The following is a 19,039-nucleotide window of genomic DNA, read 5'->3' as shown; positions in this document are numbered from 1 at the left end:
CTCACGCCGAGATAAATAGCGGCGACAGGTGGAGCAGGTGAGATTAGCAGGACCCGAGTTGGGGGACGCGATCGGAGGCTCCAGGGAGGTCGCACGCACGCCTCACTCCCCAGCCCACGCCCCTCCCCAAGGGCGTATGGAAGGAACTATGTCTTGGTGGCGGCTTCGGGGAAGGCCAGGTTGAGGTGACAGGGAGACCTGGAGTGCTGGATCCGGGTCCCCGGCTTGGCTGCGGGAAGGGCGTGCACCTCTAGGACACTTGGCCACGCCTGAGGTCGCGCGAGGAGGCAGGCAGGGTGCAAGAGAAGCAGGCTGAAGGGAACACTTGGTGCCCCCGTGGAGCTCTGGCACTGGGGTCTGCTGGCAAACCTGTTGGCAACCTGTGGGCCGGGGCTAGGACGCGAGCTACAAGCGCGCCCTCCTCAGCGGCTCTGGCCGTGGCTCGGCGCCCGACCCGGGGAGAGGCCCAGGCGGCTTGGAAGGAGGCCGGGGGTCTGCCAGGGGCGGGTGGTGGTGGAGGCGGCGGGATTCCCAAGCCGAGCCAACATCCCTGCAGAGCAACAGCAGGCAACCGGCTCTCGCGCCAGCACTGGTCTAGAAGAAGCAGACGTCTCGGCCTTTCCCTCCGGCCCTAGGCTCCAGTCCCGCCTTCTCCAAAGTACAAAACATTCATAAGTGTCCAGTGCCCTGCAGACATAGGTCCCCGCAGCGAGCCGCCGGTGCCTGGCCCGCGAGCATGCAACGACCGTTCGCATCCGGCCCGGGCTTTGCCAGCCTGGGCTGTGCAAGGGCGGGCGGAGAGCGTGTGCGAGTGCGCGGCTGCAGAGCCCGCGCCGAACCCACGTTCCCGCTACTGTCCTCGGGATAGATGGATCCATTGCTGCTTTCTGACATTTTTCTGCCAGGGGGCTGGTGGGGGAGGCGGAGATAGCAGAGAGGGCTGGGAGGAGGAGAGGAGAGAGAGAAGGGGAGAGAGAGAGAGAGAGAGAGAGAGAGAGAGAGAGAGAGAGAGAGAGAGAGAGAGAGAGAGAGAGAGAGAGAGAGAGAGAGAGAGAGAGAGAGAGAGAGAGAGAGAGAGAGAGAGAGAGAGAGAGAGAGAGAGACTGCTTCCCCCAGCCCTGTTTTGTTTTCTCTAATTGGTCCTGGGGGAAGCGAGGAAATTGGACAGAGGCTGACCGGGCGAGCTGGGCTGCCTTTAATTGGCTCCTTTTTTTAACTGGAGGGGAATCAAACAGGAGAGCGAGCGACAAAGGGTGGGAGAGCGAGGAGAGACCGATCGCAGAGATGGGAGGAGGGAGAGAGGGAGGAGGGAGAGAGGGAGGCGGGGTGGTGGTGGGGAGGTGGAGGAAGCGCGGAATGAAAAGCTCGGAGGGACCAGAAAGCAGCACAGCGAAGCCCAAGTTGCCGAGCGAGCGGAGCGCTTCCGCGGCCCCGGAGCCCGAGTGGCCGCCGCGCCCGGGAGCTCGGCCCGGCCCCGCCCGCTGGGGCCCCCTCGGGCCCAGGCCTCCGGGAGGGGGGCGGGGACGCCCAACTTGGGGCGCGGCGCAGCCCGGCTCTCCCGAGATAGCGGAGCCGGGGAGCGCCACGGCCGCGGCCAGACGGCGGGAGAGGAGCGTGGAGACAGGAGGCGGCAGGCGGCTTCCGCGCTGCTGCCCGGGCCTCGGCAAGAGCGCGAATTATTTTCAAAGGACCCAAACTTTCCTCCTTCCCCTGCTGGCTGCGGTCCCTCTTGCTTTGGAATCGTTCTCTGGATTCCCGCGGGGGCGCCGGGACGAGATCGCCTCCCCCGGATTCCTCGGCGGCGGCTCGGCCAACTTCGTGGACCCGGGGACCCGGAGCGCTCGCCCTGCGGCCGAATCCAGTCCTCGCTGCTCCCACGGTCGACAGGACGGGGACCCAGGGCGCCTTCGCCTCCAGGAAGGGCGCCTAGCCCCGCTCCCTAGGGTCGGGCTGCCGAGACCTCCGCACCCACTGCAGGACTGGAGCGAGCCGATTAACCTCCCTGCCTGGCTCCACGTAGGGGGCGTCCCCTTGGCGGGGAACGACAAGTTTGTCAGGCATCTGTGGCCTGTTGGATCGGAGCTGGGCGGCCGCCGCAACAGAGAGATCCCCGCACTCAGCACCCTCGGCAGACAGCCCTGGGGACCCGGGGCTGCTAGGTGGCCGAGCTTTCTGGGCCAGGGAGCTGGCTGCTGCGCCCGGTGCGCAGAGGCACCAGGGTCTGGGCCAGCGCCCCCTGCGTCCCCACCGGGGCAGCCGCCCTGTGGGAAGAGGACAGAGCCGAGTCGCCGCCTGCTCAGACTCCTGCTCTCGGTCGCCACGCTCTCTGTCGCGTCTCGGGAAAAAGGAGGGAAGGCAGAGGGCATCGCGGTGCCCCGGCGGATGCGCCCCCCGCCGCCTCTCAGGCTGCGCCGCCTCGCGGGGATGAAGCACTGGCCGTGAAGATGGAGGTGACCTGCCTTCTACTTCTGGCGCTGATCCCCTTCCACTGTCGGGGACAAGGAGTCTACGGTAAGAGCCCGAGTCCAGCTCCACCCTGGTGGAGCCGCGCGGAAACTTTGCAAGATCTTGCTCAAAGTGCGCGCTGCCGGGCCTTGGTGGAGCCCTGGGCTTGCACTCTGGAGTGGATGACCGCGTCTCCGCCCTCACCCGGGCGCCAGGAGACTCAGTGGGCTGCTCCCGAGCCTAGGAGATGGTCCTAGGGTATGGCATGAAGCTGGGGGTGCCGGGGCGAGGTCTCGGCTTTCCGAAATCTTGCCAGGGTTTGGAGTGATCTGGAAGTCTTGGGAGAATTCAGTGGCTCAGGAGACCCGGGGAAGAGCCCAAGCTCTGGGCTGGGGAAGCGATTTCCACCGAATCTTCTTCCTTCCCTGGCTCAGCCTCCCGAGTGAAAGCAAGCTCTGCGATCCGGAGTTGTGCGCGGGCGAGATGCTTGCCAGCACCACGGCCGGGCGGCTGGCTCGCATTCCCGGCAGTAGCCACCGCTCAGCCGCCTCTTCTCGCTTCCTTCTTAACGGTCTGAGCAGATGCTGGGCATCCCCTAGTCCAGGCGCCTCCCTTTTCAGACCTCTCCCGAGCCAGCTCCTCCTGTCCCTGGTTCCCACCCTCAGAACCCCAGCCCCAGCTCCCTTCTGCCTGCTTGCACACACAGACACATTCAGCCACCGTCCTCAGGAAACGCAATCACCGCTCGTACCCATCCGGCTACGTGTCTAAACTCTGCCTCCTGTCACGCAGCTCTGCTCCCGCATCCCCAAGCCACGCTCCGGCGCACGGAGGAGTATTTTGGCCACATTTTCTCCACTTCATGCTGTGGGTTTTCTCAGTGAAGGCTTCTTGGTTCAATACTACCCAGGGTCATCCTCCCGACGTACACAGCACAGAGAGTCAGTCCCCAGAGCCTATGGCCCTGACTTTGCCTTCTCATGACCGCAGGGTGGGCTTTGTAGTTACTTTCTAATGATGTGTGGCTGGGGTGGGCAGGGTTGGCCCTCTTTCTCTGGGGCCAAGAATTTAATTATTCTCTTTGAGAGAGGAGGGAGTTGGAACTGTACTGTGTGGGTGACAAAGCCCATGTCCCCAACTACTAGCTTTAGGTCCTGGTTCTCTGCCTGTGCCTGGCAAGAGAAAGGAGCTTCCTGGGAAGCCGGGATCTGGAAAGTATATACCCCTGGGCTCCAACAGCTAGCTGGCTTGGGCTTAATTCCCTGGTGAGGCCAGCCCAGGCATCCAGCCAAACTCCTTTTCTTAATTAGTTTGTGTGTCTCTTGCTGCCTGGCCCCTGGCATGGACCAGACCAGGCAGGCAGAAGGGATGCTGCAAGAGGCTGAGTTGTATGTATGGGGCTGGGTATGAAACAGGTCTTCCCTCTCTAGATAGGAAGATACCAGAGGCCTCAGAGTCCTTCTTTCTCCAGTATCACCAAAGACACCAGCAGCTTAGCCACAGCCACCTTTAAGGGAGTCCCCCAGAGAGGCTATTGCAATCTGCTCATACAACCTCCCAAGTTCTCAGTCTAATACCAGCACTTTCCTCCCGTGCTCTTGGACAGGTCTGATGAACTATCTCACGCTGTCTGGTTTGGGTTTCTCCAGTCATTCTTCATCGGGGTGGCCCAATGAGCACTTAAGGAAACCTCTCTGGGCCTATGTCGGAACCCCAACAATGAGGACAGATTAGGAGGCAAGAGCCACGGTCTCTGTAGAGCCTCTGGCCCTCCCCTTCTCTGCCCCTCCCCTTTCCTTCATTTTCTCCCATCTCTCACACGCCCTGGTCTCAGCTGCTCTTGTTACAAATGAAAGAAGAGTAGGTCCGTTGGGTCCACCCTTGGCTCTTCCCTGGCATTCTTCGCACCTGCTCTTAGAGAGCCTGGCTCCAGGGAAGGCTGGGCTGCAGGGAGATTGCGGCGTGGGAAGTCTTCTTGGAGGTGGATGGGAAGCAAGAGAAAGCTGGGGGACACTGCCCCTTGTGATGCCTCAAGCACCAATGACACCTCAAGGAGGTTAGGACTGGCCTAAGAAGTGCGGTAGAGAGCTAGGGTTTGTTCTGCCCCTCCCATTCCTCTGTACCCCAAAGCAGGTGAGACCAACTAGTAGGAGTCTAGTGCTAGACAGGAATGGAGGTATCCACCCTGGCCATCACCGCAGCATCCAGTCCCAGCATGGTACCTGGCACCCTATAGGAACTCCGAGGAGGTTTGTTGAGTGGGTGAAGAGCTGCGGGTTGAAAATGCTTCATGAAATTCTCAGGTTGTCTCTAGAGCTCGCCGCTCGCCAAGACAAACGGCTTTAGTTGAAGGTTTCTGCTCAAAACCATGAGGCCCTAGGCCTGCAGCCCTAAAAGAGAAGAGACTGAAGTGCTGGGTTTTGCTTTGCATCCAGGAGGGAAGCAGTTTGTTGCCATGTGCTGGGGATGGACTTCAGCTGCTGCTGTCATTCGGCCTCAGGCCTGTGCTGCTGATGAAGGGGTGGGCTCATAAGGAGGGTGAAGACAAGGGAGAACAGGGACAGGATAGAGGCCTTTGGTGTGGGCAAGGGTCAGTCCATCCTAGTGGGAGACAGCTGCTCAGAGCCCTGCCTCCTGCAGGGTCTGCCCTCCAGCTCTAACCCTGCCGTCAGCAGCAGGACTGTGGAGGCCCTCCCAGTCTGGCCAGGTGGCTTTGCTCTTCTTTGGGGCCACAGATGCTACAGCAGCCGGGTGTGAGACCAGATGGTCCATTTGGAGCGGTTTGGAGCGGGGCCTCCTCCTTCCCCGATTCTCAATCTCTAGCCCAGTTTTTGTTTACAGGGTGGATCCTGTAATCTGCTTTTGGCCTGGCCTAGCCAGCGTGTGTGTGTGTGTGTGTGTGTGTGTGTGTGTGTGTGTGTGTGTGTGTGGCTGAGGCTGGCCCCAGAGGTCTAGTTCTTTAACAAACACAGTAGACAGGTGAAAGAGGGTGGCATGCTCTGTGAAGACAGAGTTTGAGGCCTTCCGTTCTCTGTCCTGGCTTCTTGTCCCTCTCTCAAAGCAGTCAGACTTCCAGGCGGGGGCCAGTGAGCAGGATTCAGCTGCTTACAAAAACACAACAAACCCCTGGATTATTTAATATGCAGGAGTGGGAAGTGACATTATCCTTAAGACAGGTTGTTTGCAACGTACTGGGGGAAGTCAAAATATTTCACCAAAGGTGTCATCAGAAACTACTATCCTATGCTAATTTTTGTGGGAACATGAAGACAGATGTTGAATAATTTGACAAGAGCAGCATCGCTTACAGAATTATCACCAAGTCAGCCCCCCCTTCCTCGGGGGAGTGTGGGGAAGGAATTTCGGGAAGTGAGTTTCCAGTGTGGGGCTTCTGAGTGTTGATGGGGGTGGAGGTACTTGGGACTCCCCCCCCCCAACACCCAGTCCATGCCTTGAAAGTGGCTGTCTGTATGGGGTCTTCCCTAGGGAAGGCCTCACCTCTGGAAGCAGGTTGCCCCTAGAGTCAGCAGCAGGCTTAGGTCTCCCCAAATCCCCAACAAGGTCCCTGCCTACTTCCCTTCCTTTTTCCCTTTTCATTCTCTGTTATAGACATTGTCTGAGGGAAAGATTGTCTTGTGTCTACAAATCCAGGCTATTTTAGCTGTGCTGTCTTTGACAACCCCCCAAGCCTGCTTGGGGGCTCCCCACAGGGCTATTCTATAGAGCTCTTCTTGGTGTGCCCCCCACCCCACTTGAGGTAGATGTGCCTTCCTATCCTGCAGGCTGGGCATCCGAATGTCATACATGGGTGAAGTTCTAGGGTCTAGAAGCTAGATTGGAAGGGATTGTATGAGTCAAGGAAAGCACCCTTGAGGGGCAGGCTGGGACTATCTAAGGGGCCTCCGTGTAACTGGCTAGGTCTGGCTCTGAGCTGCTGTGGCAGGGTGGTAAAGCCTCATTTAGAGCCCAGTATTAGCTTTGCTTTGCCAGAGCATGGAGGGATGGGCGGGGAGCTCCGTGGGGAGGAGGAGAGAGCTAATCACAGCCGCCAAGGCCTGGCAAATGAATGATGCCGAAGATCGATACCTGGAGTGGCAGTGGAAATCAGGCCCTGATAGGAGGACTGGCTTCTCCTGGTTTCCCTGGAGGCACGGAGAGGCCTTGGAGTATTAAGGCCCAGGTAGGATATGGAGGACCCCTCCCTCTCAACCCCACAGCAACCTTCCTGTGACTGGGTTCAGGAAGATTTGACCAGAAGGTACCCACCCAGGAAAGTTTGGGAGACTAGAGGTGGAATCTCGGGTCTCTCAGTCTAGCAGGAGCTCCGCTTCTCCCTACCCAGACACCTCTATCTGAGTAGGTCTCTGAAGCCTGTGTGTCAGAGAGGTCGGGTGTAATCCCTTTGGGCCCTGCAGTATAAAGCTGGTGCTGCTCTTCCAGACGTTGCCAGCAGGGGGCGGGCTTGGCCACTACATCGATGCTTCCCTTTGCTGGCCTCCTCACCCCAACACAGAAGAGGCAGACTCCTCCTTCTGATTGCCCAGTCTGAGGTGGAAGGGGGCTCTCTCCAGTTCCCACATACCTGCCTCAGAATCCAAGAGCACTCAGAATCCACTGTGGATAAAGCCACACTTTCTGCGTTTTCAAGATGACCCAGTTCTTCTCTTGGCCCCGCTGAGAACTTTGTGGGCATTCAGCTGAGCTGGCGGGGCTCTGACTCTAGGAGGCTGTGTGTGGGGAGGGGTCTGATTCCCCTACACAATCGCATCTTTGCAAACCTAGGTGCGGTCTCTGGCCAGCATCTCATTTTCCACTGTCACAAGACCAAGGATCCATGTGGCATTTAATAGCTGGTGCAAGAGGCCAGCAAGAGCCACACTTAGCTCAAAGGGATGAATCTTTTCCTTCCTTCCTTCCTTCCTTCCTTCCTTCCTTCCTTCCTTCCTTCCTTCCCTCCTTCCTTTCTCTTTTTTCTTCCTTCCTTTCCTTCCTTCCTTCCTTTCTTCCTTTTTCATTTTTCTCTTTCTTCTTTCCTTTTTTCTTTTCTTTCCCTTCCTCATTCCTTCCTTTCGAATGGAAGACTAGATAACAGATGAAAAACAACCCAAAGCATACATGAAAGTATAAGAAAGTGAGACCCACCAGGCGTTGGTGGTGCACTCCTTTAATCCCAGCACTCAGGAGGCAGAGACAGGTGGATCTCTGTGAGTTCGAGGCCAGCCTGGTCTCCAGAGCGAGTGCCAGGATAGGCTCCAAAGCTACACAGAGAAACCCTGTCTCGAAAAACTAAAAAAAAAAAAAAAAAAGTAAGACCCAGCTTCCAGGAGTTGGGTATCGCCCTTTCTGTGTCTTTCAGTATATAGGAGAGTGGCCCCTTTCAGGGAGACTCCTTGATGAAGTTGAGAGTCCCTCACAAGCACAGTGGTTCCTCATGCCCTGCCAAGTCTCGGCCTGACTGTGGCCTTTATTTCTCTGTATTCTGAGAAGGCAGTCCGTGGAGGTGCCTGTCTTCATCACTGAACTGAGGTTCTAAGGATATAGGTGACCTGCTCAATGTGACATAGTTGGCAAGAGGGTCTGGGGCCCCAGCGTTATTCCCATGGTCTTTCTGGGTAGGAAGTAAGGACAATGAGAGGTGATTTTCTTTGGTGTCTACCTCTTTGGAGTCTTACCTCTGGTAAAACTGGTTCTGTTCACCAGTTTGGGGCTTCTTGACATGAATCAGGGGAAGGAGGGAGTGGTTCCCCAAAGATTTGATAAATCCCTCATGGCAAAGACAACGAGAGGCAGCAGGAAGATGGAAAAGTCACCTCCCAGAGTTTGTGGAGGACAGAGATTGGACCAGCCTTGACCATCAACAGCCAGGCCTGGGGAGGCTGTCCCTGGCAGAGGGCATATAGACCTGAAGACCCTGGGCATGGGGAGAGTTGCTCTGTGGGTCAGGCATTGGTTGAAAGGAAGTTGAGGCTGTGAGGATTGGAAAGACCAAGGAGTAATAACAACAGTGACAGAGATCATGAATATGAATTGCTGTCTCTAGCTTGCACCAAGTCCCCTGGAGAGATAGATTCTTCAGCCCATTTCACCCTTGAGGAAGCCAAAAGGTTCAGGGAGATGAAGTTGCAGCCCTTGGATGAGGCCCAGAAATGTGGACTGCAAAGTCTGTGATGGAGGCCATGCTGGAATGATGGGCTTGGGGAAGTGGGCATGGAGGTCTTGGCTGGGGGCATGGTGGTAGCTAGTGTTTTTTGAGGGGGTGGTGTGGAGAGACTTTCTGGAGCCTTTGCAGGGTGCAGAGCTGTCATGAGGCTTGGCCTGGCTCAGTGGCTGGGAGAAGGGGTAAGAGGAACTGACTATATAACAGGATTGGTGCGGGGGATGGTGGTGTCAGTTCTTGTTTCTCCTAAGGTTTACATGTCTGTGGAGGGAGAGACTGGCCACAAGCATGAGAACATGAATGTGATGCATTTTACTGACAGGAGTGTCGTGTAGACAAGGGGACTGAGTAGAGAAACTGTGGGTCAAGTTCATTCATGGTGGCTGGAGTTGGGGGGCTTCCCTGTGGAGGTGCCCCTAAAACAGAGACCTCATGGACAGCTGTGGGAAGTATTCCAGGCAGGGGAACAGTCAGTGCAATGGTCCTGGGGTAAGGATGGGCCTGGCTTGTTAGAACAAAAGTCAAGGAGTCCATTGTGGGCAAGAGAATGAACCGGAGGAGGAGGGTGGCAGACAGGCGGCGTGGACAACCAGTAAGGACAGATGTCTGAAGTATTGAAGGCTGTGTAAGGACTTCTGAGTTTAGTGGGTTGGGTGCGGTTATGAGCATGTGAGGAGCACAGTGGACACTTTCTAACAGAGTCCCTTGAAGGAGGGGAGGGCATGAGTGAGAGATACTGCAGAACCCCATCACGAAACCAATTCGGGGCAGGGGAAAGAGATCCTGTGGGGACAGGAGTTGACAATGGCCTGCAGTTGGCAGCTGGGGAACAGGCTCACAGTGGGAAGAGGAAGAATACAAAGCTGTTGATTAGACAGATTTGGGGCAGGAGAGTGAACAGGGTAAGAAGCCCCGGCTTCTCAATTGCTGCTTGATCCTGCCCCAGAATGAAGCCGGAGAAAAGGCGCTGCCCTGGGTTAGCCCTCTGTCAGGGCAGACGGACAAACAAAGGCCTTGACAAATAGCTTTAATGACTGGGGGTTTTATTTTGAGTCGGGCTGGCTAGGTAGCCAGGAGTGACCTTGAACTTCTGCTTTCCTATCTTCACCTTTCAAGCGCCGGGGTTACAGTCATATCCCATCGTGCCCAATTTATGCTGGGGACTGCACTCAGGACTTTGTGCAAGCTAGGCATGAACTCTACCGACTGGGCTGCCTTCCTAGCCATCGATTTAAGGTCGGCTTTGTGTGTAGGCTGTGTGGCAGGGAGGCTGTTCTGAGGAGAGCACAACTCAGAAGGGGTCACTGTGCACCTTGGTTTATGTCCACAAAACAATATGGACTTGGGAAGGTATGTGTCCGTGGGGACACTGGGATGAGGCCAGGGTCCCATGTCTAGAGAGAGGAGAGAGGGGGGACAAAGTGGATGTCATTAGGGAGGGGATGTCAGAGGTGGCTTGAGAAGGGATAGGCACTAGAAAGCCAGGGACATAGTTGGGGGCCACTGTGTGAGGGAGAGAAGAGGCCCACTGAGGGAGGGGACTCCTCAACTCTTCCAGGGAGGGTCTTGGGGAAAATGCAGATCCAGGCTCTGTTTCTAGCATAGCCCTCACAATGGTGACAGAGACGCTGGTGGCACATGGATTGCTCTGGCATAACAAGGGCAATGATCAGGAGGGCAGGGTCTCTCTTCAAGGAGAGTCTCAGTTTCCCTGTCTGGAAGGTGCTGGGGTCATGGGGAAGCCTCAATATAATGCCAGTGTTTTGCCAGCTCTGCGGTGACTTGTAGGGACTTGCAGGAGCAGAGGTGGTGACAGCAGACTGAGGGAAGCCCCTGTGTGTGTGCTGCACGGAAGCAGTGTTGTCTGAGAAATTTGGAAGACCTCGGAGGCCTGAAGTGGCTATGGTTCTAACCTGGGCCCAGCCTGTCTGTATCTGGTAGAAGAAATTGGGACTTTGGGATGGGTGACCTTGTGGCTTGGAAGAGGCTAACCCAAGCTCCCTTTGGGTCCCTTCCAGTCCCAGAGCCAGCCAAGAAGCTAGGATTATCTGGTGGCTTGGAAGCCGTGAGGTAGCATATCACAGCTATCCGGGAGCTTATCCACAGAACAGGCCTTGCTCTGCCTGGACCCTCTGCTGCAGGAGCTCTGCAGATGGAAGCTGCAGCTGGAAGCCCTGGAATTGGTGCTTTGACACAGAGGCTAGCTGGATCAATGCGGTGGGTGTAGACACATTGGAATAAGTCAGGCCAAACTGCATCTTCTCCCTGGGATGTCTCCAGCGCATTGTCTAGGCTTCCAGGCTGACACCCAAACTGAGGTTCAGCCAAGCTCTGCTGGACCCTGGGGGCTGTACTGCAGGCCACTTATTGTCCCCAAAGTTACCAGCTGGATGCTTTCTGCTTGCACGATTCTCACAGAAAGCTCAGGCCAGCATCGGGATAGAACTTTATCCCTGCTTCCAATCACAGGGCCTCCTCATCCCAAACCAACTAAGAGCTGGAAGGTGGATGGGTGCTGAGTGTCCCTAAAGATCTTTCCACAGCCCTCATTTTCCAAGTGCAAAGGTTTATGCTCAGGCTGAGTGATGCACCTAGGTTCCACAGTTGGCGGGTAGATGGTAGAGTCGGGATTTGAACTCAAAGCCACCCAGTGCCAAACTTCATGCCCGCCTGTACTACCCCGTGTGAGGCTACTCAGGGGGTGCCTAACTGGTTTGTTCCCTAGTTTTTGTTAGGGTAGGGGGCGTTGATTCTTGACGCACGAGGAGCCCTCCAGCCCTCCAGAGACCACATTTGGCTATGAAACACTGGGGCTTCAGTCGCTGGCTCCTCAGTTCCAGAGGTCCCCCAGGCTCCTTCCACCTCAGGCCCTGCTTAAGTGGTAGTCCTCGGATTTGGCTGCACATACCATAACCAGGGACACTTGGACAACTCCTGGTGCCGGAGTTGCATCATGCCCAGTGAAATCAGCAAACCTGACATTTCGGCTCAACCCTCCTCCCTTTAAGGAGACTTCCCAGAAGCCCCTGGTGGCTTCCATTTACGTTGGGCAGTCTTGAGTTCCTTGGCCATTTTAACTGTCAGGAAGGCTGAGATGGGCACTTTCTTGCTTACAGAAGTACAGGAAGAAACACGTGGGGCTCAGTGGGGAAAGGCACTTGCCACCAATCCTGAGGATCTAAGTTCAATCCCCAGGAAGGAGAGAACTAACTCCTGAAAGTTACCCTTTGACCTCCACAAGTGCTCTCTCTCTCTCTCTCTCTCTCTCTCTCTCTCTGTCACACACACACACACACACACACACACACACACACACACACACACTAAAAATTGAAATAAAAAAAAGACAGGAATGGAGGTGGATAGTGATGAACTAGACACCAGTTTCCACTTAGATACCTGTCCTTTTTGGGGGTTCATGTACATTGGAGACCAGAGGCCGATGTCAGCGGTCCTCTTCAGCTGCCCTCCACCTTAACTTTTGAGACTGGGTCTCTCCTGGACCTGGGGCACACTGACTGGCTAGAATGGCTGGCCATAAAGCCCCAAGGACCTGCCTATCTCTGCCTCCCCAGAACTGTGACTAAAGGCATGTCTGGCTCTATCTTTTTCTTTTTAAAATATGTATTTTATTTTTGACTATGTATCTGTGTGTATGTGTACACACACACACACACACACACAGAGGCACCTTTAGAAGCTGGAATAGGGACATCACATGCCCTGGAGTTGGAGTTTTAGGTGGTTGTGAGCTGCCTGATGTGGGTGCTGGGAACTGAACTTGGGTCCTCTGCTAGGGCAGCCAGTACTCTTAAGCCCTCCTTTTCACCCACGCCTGGCTTTTTCAAGTAGAACAGGGGTTCCCAAGAGAATGAGGCCTCATGTGGCCCGGATGGGGATCTCTAAGGAGGAGTTAAGGTCCTGGAGCTGTGCAGCAAACACCTTACCCTCGAACCATCTTCTTTCCCCACCTGCCACTTCCTGACTGAGGAGGTCTGACTGGTGTGAGTGGCCCTCGTTCACCCACTCTGCCAACCTTGCTGGAGGGCAGGGCTTGGAGAACACCGAGACCAGAGCGGGCAAGGGACTTGCCTGGAGTCACCCAGACACTCCTGTGAGAGTCTTGCCTGGTCTCCTGCTGCCTGAGTCTCTGGTCCCTCCACTCCCAGCCCCACCCCTCTCTGGCTAGGAGGCTCTCCAGGGAGTCTATCTCCACTTCCAAGTGTCTCATTTCAGCCTGAACTCTGTGACCTGGGAGTAGCAGCTCCTGGCTTTCAGGCACTGAAGTCTATGGGGCTGGGAAGTTCTTCTGAGGTGAACAAGTTTACTTGCCAACTTCTGGGGGAGTCCCCTCTCTTGTGAAATCACGAAGCCCCTCTACAATTCGCTGCATCTTTCTTTGGGCCTTCATTTAGAGAAGTTCTTCTCACTGTCTGACCTGATGTCAACTTGCTGGAACATGACCTGACCTCAGAAAGACCTGGTGCCGAGTCTGCTATGCTGAACTTGAATCTGTCCTTGGCCTTGAGCCTCTTCTCGCCCTCACAGAGGCTTGGAGGGAGGCTCCTTTCTCTGAGTGGAACCCCAGGAGGGCAGACCAGGAGGGAACTGAACTCCAGTGCCCTGATTCCTTGAGTCTGGCTCTAATGCTCCAGTAAAGTGCAGGGGACCTTGGGGAAGGTGGGGCTAGCTTCCTGCACCACTGAGGCCTGGCTCCCCACAAGGCTGCTGCAGAAGTACCAGAGGGTATGGCAGGCAGGACTCAGTCACCCCACAGTGACCTCATGTGACCCAGCCCATTGGGGTCGCTGAGATTCAGTGTAGGAAGAGACTTGAGACCAAAAAGGACAAGCAGTTTGTGAAGGCCACACCTATTAGGCTCGGGCCTAATGGGTAGCTGGGTTCAGGCATGGGGTATCCAGGAACAATGTTTGGGGTAAGGGAGGGAGTGGTTAGGCAGGGTGTGAACTCTGGGATAAGGTCATGGTGCTTTGTGGGGGGTGACACCGACAAGACATGGGTGGGGGCTGGGATGGACTACCTCCATACACCATAGATCATCAAAACTCCCTTGGAGCTGTGGTTTTAGGTGGCCTGGGTTGAGAAGCAGAGAAGTAAGCTTGGAAAACTAGGGGACCCCTCCCCCTTGAGCCTGATTAAACCAGTTGCCCTGTGGCCTTCCGGAGGGCGCTAGTTCATATCTGTCTCTGCTCCTGGGCTAGGGACACACCCACTGCTGCTTTCATTGGCCAAGCCTCCCCCATGGTAGGACTTGTTAAATAGAAACATTGGCTGTAGTGGTCAGGGTGGTGTTTGACTGCACAAGATGGCAAGTGCTAGCATCTGGGAGCGAGATGAATGGCCACTGAAATGGCTAGAAGGACCTGGGGGACTGACAGCAGGTACCATGCCATCACCCTTTGTGGATGGAGCCAGCCTGATTTGGAGAGCAAGCTACTCACTAGATCTCAGTGTGTGGGTTTCCCCTAGACCAATGGTTCTCAACCTTCTGATGCTGCGATCCCTTAACACAGTTCCTCATACTGTGGTGATCCCAACCATAAAATTATTTTTGTTGCTACTTCATAACTGAAATTTTGCTACTGTTATGAATTATAATGTAAATATCTGATATGCAGATGGTCTTTTTTGTTTGTTTGTTTGTTTTTTGAGACAGGGTTTCTCTGTGTAGCTTTGGAGCCTATCCTGGCACTCGCTCTAGAGACCAGGCTAGCCTTGAACTCACAGAGATCCGCCTGCCTCTGTCTCCCAAGCGCTGGGATTAAAGGGCCACCAACGCCCGGCATGATATGCAGATGGTTTTAGGCCACCCCTGTGAAAGGGCCATTTGCCCAAAGGGGCCAAGACCTATAGGTTAGAAACTACTGCCCTAGACCTTTCTAGAAGATGGGGGCAGGGCTTATCCCTGAAGGGGACAGGGTAAGAGAGTCGTGAGGACAAGCAGGAATCTCCAGGGTATTTTGGGCAATGCTGTGAGTGGATGCCAGCTCTGAGGAATTCCAAGTCAAGGTGGAGGTGGCCCAACACCTTGCCCTTCAGGCAGAGTTTTGAGATCTACAGAATTCTGTCCGTGCCCTCAAGGAGTTTGCTGCCCTGCAGTCCTGAACACCTGGAGCTTTTCCAGGGACCACATAGCCTCTGGCCTTTTGAGGAGCTTACAACTGGGACCTGAGATGAATTTAGCATTTAGTGAGCACCTACTGGGTGACACCCAGCAAGTGATACCGAGCTCAAATCCAGAGGTTAGAGGCTGATGACTTTACAGGTGAGCTGGTCTATTAACTCCATCCTTCAGAAGCAGAAACTGGTGGCCAGGTATAAGCCAGCAGCCTTGCTCCGTCTCCTCAGTGGGACCTGAGCTAACTGAGATGTGGTGTGTGTGTGTGTGTGTGTGTGTGTGTGTACATGTTCTTGACACAGCAGGATAGGCAAATGTTTCTCACTGGGACCCTGACAGCGACAGCCACCTCGCACCAAAGCCTCTTGTCATATCTCTCATGCACATGGAAATCTGGCGGGCATGTGTGAGTGGGTGCACAGACACGTACTGGTGCTGCACACGGATGAATGCATGGATGCACTGGGTGTGCCCTGGGGACCTCCTCAGGGACTCTGAACAGCTACCTTTGTCCCCAGCCCTCCAACAGACTGTGGTTCCTGGAAGCCAACAGGCTCGGCCCCAACACCCCGGGTTCAATCTGTCTGTTCCTGGCTTTGGTTCCTGCTGGGCACAGGCCCCCTCTTCTCCCCCCAAAAGGCCTGGAGTGGGGGGCAGGGGCAGGCCGAGGCTGGCCCGGAGCTCATGGCTAATTTTCCCGGCCACAATCGATCCAGCAGTTTCTCCTGAGTCTATTAGCAGTCGGCAAGTGAAAATATCCCCCATCGCGAGCCCTGACCTGAGACAGGGAGGGATCCATAGCAATTTGTTCAAACAGAGGAGAGCGATTCCCTCTCATTTCTATTCCAATTTATTCCAGGGAGAAGGGGGTCAGGCTGGGAGGCCAGAGCTAGACCCAGGCCTTGTCCACTGGGTCTCCTGTGCCAGCCAGGGTGGCAGCTGGTGACACCCTTAGTTCCTGGGGGGGTGCTCTGTGGGGGACTGGGAGGGAGGCCTGCCAGCCTTCCCGGCAGGCTTTGCTTGGCTGCCGGGCTTGGTTGTGGGTTTGGTTTTCACAAAACACAAAGCCACCCGCCAGAGCCTCATTCCCAGGCACCGGGCCCTGTGCCAGGCGCACATTCACCCAGGACACCCTTGCCAGGAAGGAGGCTGGGCTGGTGCAGGACCACAGTGCCCCCAGCTGGGGCCAGCAGAAGGAGATTCAGGGCAGAGAGAGGGGTTGTCTTATGAAACTCCATGGCCAACTGGTTGGGAATAGCCATGGCTCCAACGGGAGAGTCATCCCCTTAGGGCTACTATGCGCCTAACTTCCTGACTCAGGCTCCTACTCTGAGCCTGGTCGGGACAAACCCTTTGCTGGTAGCCTAGCCAGGGAATCTTTTTCAAGCTCCTTCAAGCTCTAGGGCTGGGGATGTAGGGTAGTTGGTGGAGTGCTTGCCTAACACTCATGAGTTGTGAGTTAGCTCCCTGACGTGGCATGAACTGGGTGTGTGGGCATGCCTATGATTTCACTACTTGGGAGGCAGAAGCAAGAGATTCAGGAATTCAGTCATCTTGGCTCCATAGTGAGTTCAAGACCAGCTGGGCTACCTGAGACCCTACCTCTAGGGAGAAAAAAAAAGCCTCCTTCCCCAACATTTAAGTGCCTACTGTTTTCTGGTCACTAGGCAGAGGAGCCAAATTCCCGCTTCCCCCATTTACCCTGGTTTCTCCCTGTCGTTCCTTTTGCTCTTGTTCACACCTTGTCCCCTCAGCCATCTGCCTGGTCCTTTTCAGGGCCCCTTCGGCCCCAGAGAGCAGCATCTTCCTTCTGAATGAGGAGACCCTGTTGACTGCAGCCTTGGGACTGGGGCCACTGCAGCCCCTTCTCCAGGGACACCACGCACAGGACCCCATCAGACCTAGGCCTCTGAGGAGTGGTGCCATGGCAACCAGAGAGGAGGCTTCTGGGAAGAGCTGGCCAAGTGGCCCCATGCATGGAGGCCCCCTCCCTCCTTCAGAGCCCCAGGCAGGGCACGATGGGAGAAGATTCACACTGAGGTGTCATCGGCTGGCTCGCAGCTCTGAGGTCAGCTGTTGCACATGACTTGTCAGGCTCAGGTGACACCACCAAGGTCTAATTTCAGTATCGAGTAACTAAATATACCACAGCGAGTGAACAATGTCTCTCTTGCTGTGTGTGTGTGGGGGGTGAGGCGGTGTGAGCTGAAGGGAAGCTGCAGAACCTTTGGGAATGGGTCCTGGGTTCCAGTCCCGCCTCAGCCATGTGAAAATTTGGACAGGATTTTATTTTTTCCCCTGTTCCTCAGTTTCCCCACCTATGAGGAGAATCCATGTGCGCTAAGCTGTCCTCAGCCCAGTGCCTGGCCCAGGGAGGTTTAATGACAGAGATGTTGAGAGAGAGCCCCGAAAGCAGCCACTGTCCCCACTGCATCCCATAGAACGCCACCAGAGTAGTGGGGTAACATGATTGGTGCACAGGCAGGTGACACAGTATTGATGAGGGAGAGGACGAGGCTAAGGCTGTGGCCCCAGAAGGGAGAAAGGTAAGAAGGTTCTCGCTGCGATCCTCACGCCTGAATCGTTCCCATTCCTCTGCCTCACCCAGACCCACCAGCAGCCTCGATGTCACTGTAAATGCCACACTTCACCTTGCCTTAATGAAAGCTAGTCCCCTCCCATGTCATATCCACAGCCTTCCCCTGTGGAGCCCTTAGCCCTCAGGAGCAAATCCTTCACCCCTCGCCCACCCAGTCATTTATAGGTTGTTTCAAAGCATAGCATTATAATCAGATCCCACGGTTTGTGCCATTTACAGCCACAGAGAGAGAGAGAGAGAGAGAGAGAGAGAGAGAGAGAGAGAGGGAGAGGGAAACGTTTCAGTGATGGAGGGAGAAAAAACAACAAGGACTAATAAGAGCATGCTTAAGAGGAGGGCAGTGTTGTTTCCTGATTTATAAATATATTGGATGCTGAAGAGAGAACATTCCCAGACTTTGGGTTTTTGAACTGACTCTTGGAAGAAGATGGCATGTCCTTTTAGACATGTAACATATGTTCCCTCCTAGGAGTGTTTGAAGGGACACAGAGAGAGAGAGCAAAAAATATGGCTGGGTGTGGATGGACTTTATTTCTCTTTAAAATATTATATGTATGTTTCTCTCTCTCTCTGTCTCTCTCTGTCTCTCTCTGTCTCTCTGTCTCTGTCTCTGTCTCTGTCTCTGTCTCTGTCTCTCTGTCTCTGTCTCTGTCTCTCTCTCTCTCTCTCTCTCTCTCTCTCTCTCTGTGTGTGTGTGTGTGTGTGTGTGTAGTGGAGGTTTCCATGGAGGCCGGAAGAGGGCATCAGATCCCCTGGGACTGGAGTTCCAGGCAGTTGTGAGCCACCTGATATGGGTGCTGGGAATTGAACTTGGGTCCTCTGTAAGAGTAGCAAGTGCTTTTAGCTGCTGAGCCATCTCCCAGCCCCTGATGAGCCTTAATAAAAACCCCACAGTCAGCGCAGGGATAGGGCTGTAATTGGGGTGCCCAGGGAAAGCCTCTTGGAAGGAAGTGCTGGAGAGAACTCTGGAGAGATACCTACCCAAGCAGAGCAATGCCATATCAGAGGCTGTGAGATAAGGGTGGCTTGGCATGCTTGAAGAACTGTGTGGCTGGGCTCAGGAGAAGGGCTGTAGAATGCCAGGTGTGAGGGAGCTGGTCACAGGACACGGCAGGCATGGTGGCTGATCTTCAAAGTCAGCTGACATTGAATCACCTAGGAGACACGCCTCCTGGGTGTGTCAGTGAAGATACTTCCAGAAAGGGTTAACTAAGGAGGGAAGACAGTGTGTGCACCTCTCTCTGCTCCAACCACGGATGTCAAGTGAGCAGCTGCCTCATGCTTCCCCACAGAAATGGACTGTGAACCAGGATAAAGCCTTACCTGTCCAGTAATTGGTCACAGCCGGGAGGAAAGAAACTACTACAGCTGGTTGTTGAAGGCCTTGTTAGGTTTAGGTGAGATAGTAATGGGGTGAACAAAGGAAAACAGGGTGCTGTTAAAGGTCGCTTCTGCTGCTGTGGTGTAGGCTAAGGGGTGAGGGAAAAGGCTGCGTAGACCTGTCAGGAGGCCACTTTAACCATCCAGGCAGGAGCTGGTGATAGGGACCAACAACCGGGTGGCATACAGGAGGCAAGCTCCAGGAGAGAGCTGGCGAGGCTCGCTAGTGGGTTGTGTGTGGGATACAGGAGAGGTCTCAGGTGCCTCCCGGCTTCCTGACAGACAGTGAGCATCAGGAGACAGTGTGTCTCACTCATGT

The 19,039-nt window shown here is 55.1% G+C and overlaps 1 protein-coding gene across 2 annotated transcripts in view; it reads left to right on the top strand.

Annotated features, from left to right (window-relative positions):
• The first annotated feature begins 2,444 nt into the window (after positions 1-2,444).
• The window catches only part of Mdga1 (MAM domain containing glycosylphosphatidylinositol anchor 1), a 57,886-nt gene continuing 41,291 nt past the window's right edge, over positions 2,445-19,039 (top strand). For both annotated transcript variants that reach the window (XM_035451874.1, XM_027394413.2), the window contains exon 1: positions 2,445-2,511. In XM_035451874.1, the coding sequence (XP_035307765.1) occupies positions 2,445-2,511 (67 nt within the window). The remainder of the gene's footprint in view (positions 2,512-19,039) is intronic.

Source organism: Cricetulus griseus, assembly GCF_003668045.3.
Source record: "Cricetulus griseus strain 17A/GY chromosome 1 unlocalized genomic scaffold, alternate assembly CriGri-PICRH-1.0 chr1_0, whole genome shotgun sequence".
Classification (NCBI taxonomy): Eukaryota; Metazoa; Chordata; class Mammalia; order Rodentia; family Cricetidae; genus Cricetulus; species Cricetulus griseus.
The sequence above is the reverse complement of the archived record's forward strand: the minus strand, read 5'-3'. Positions and strand labels throughout refer to the sequence as shown.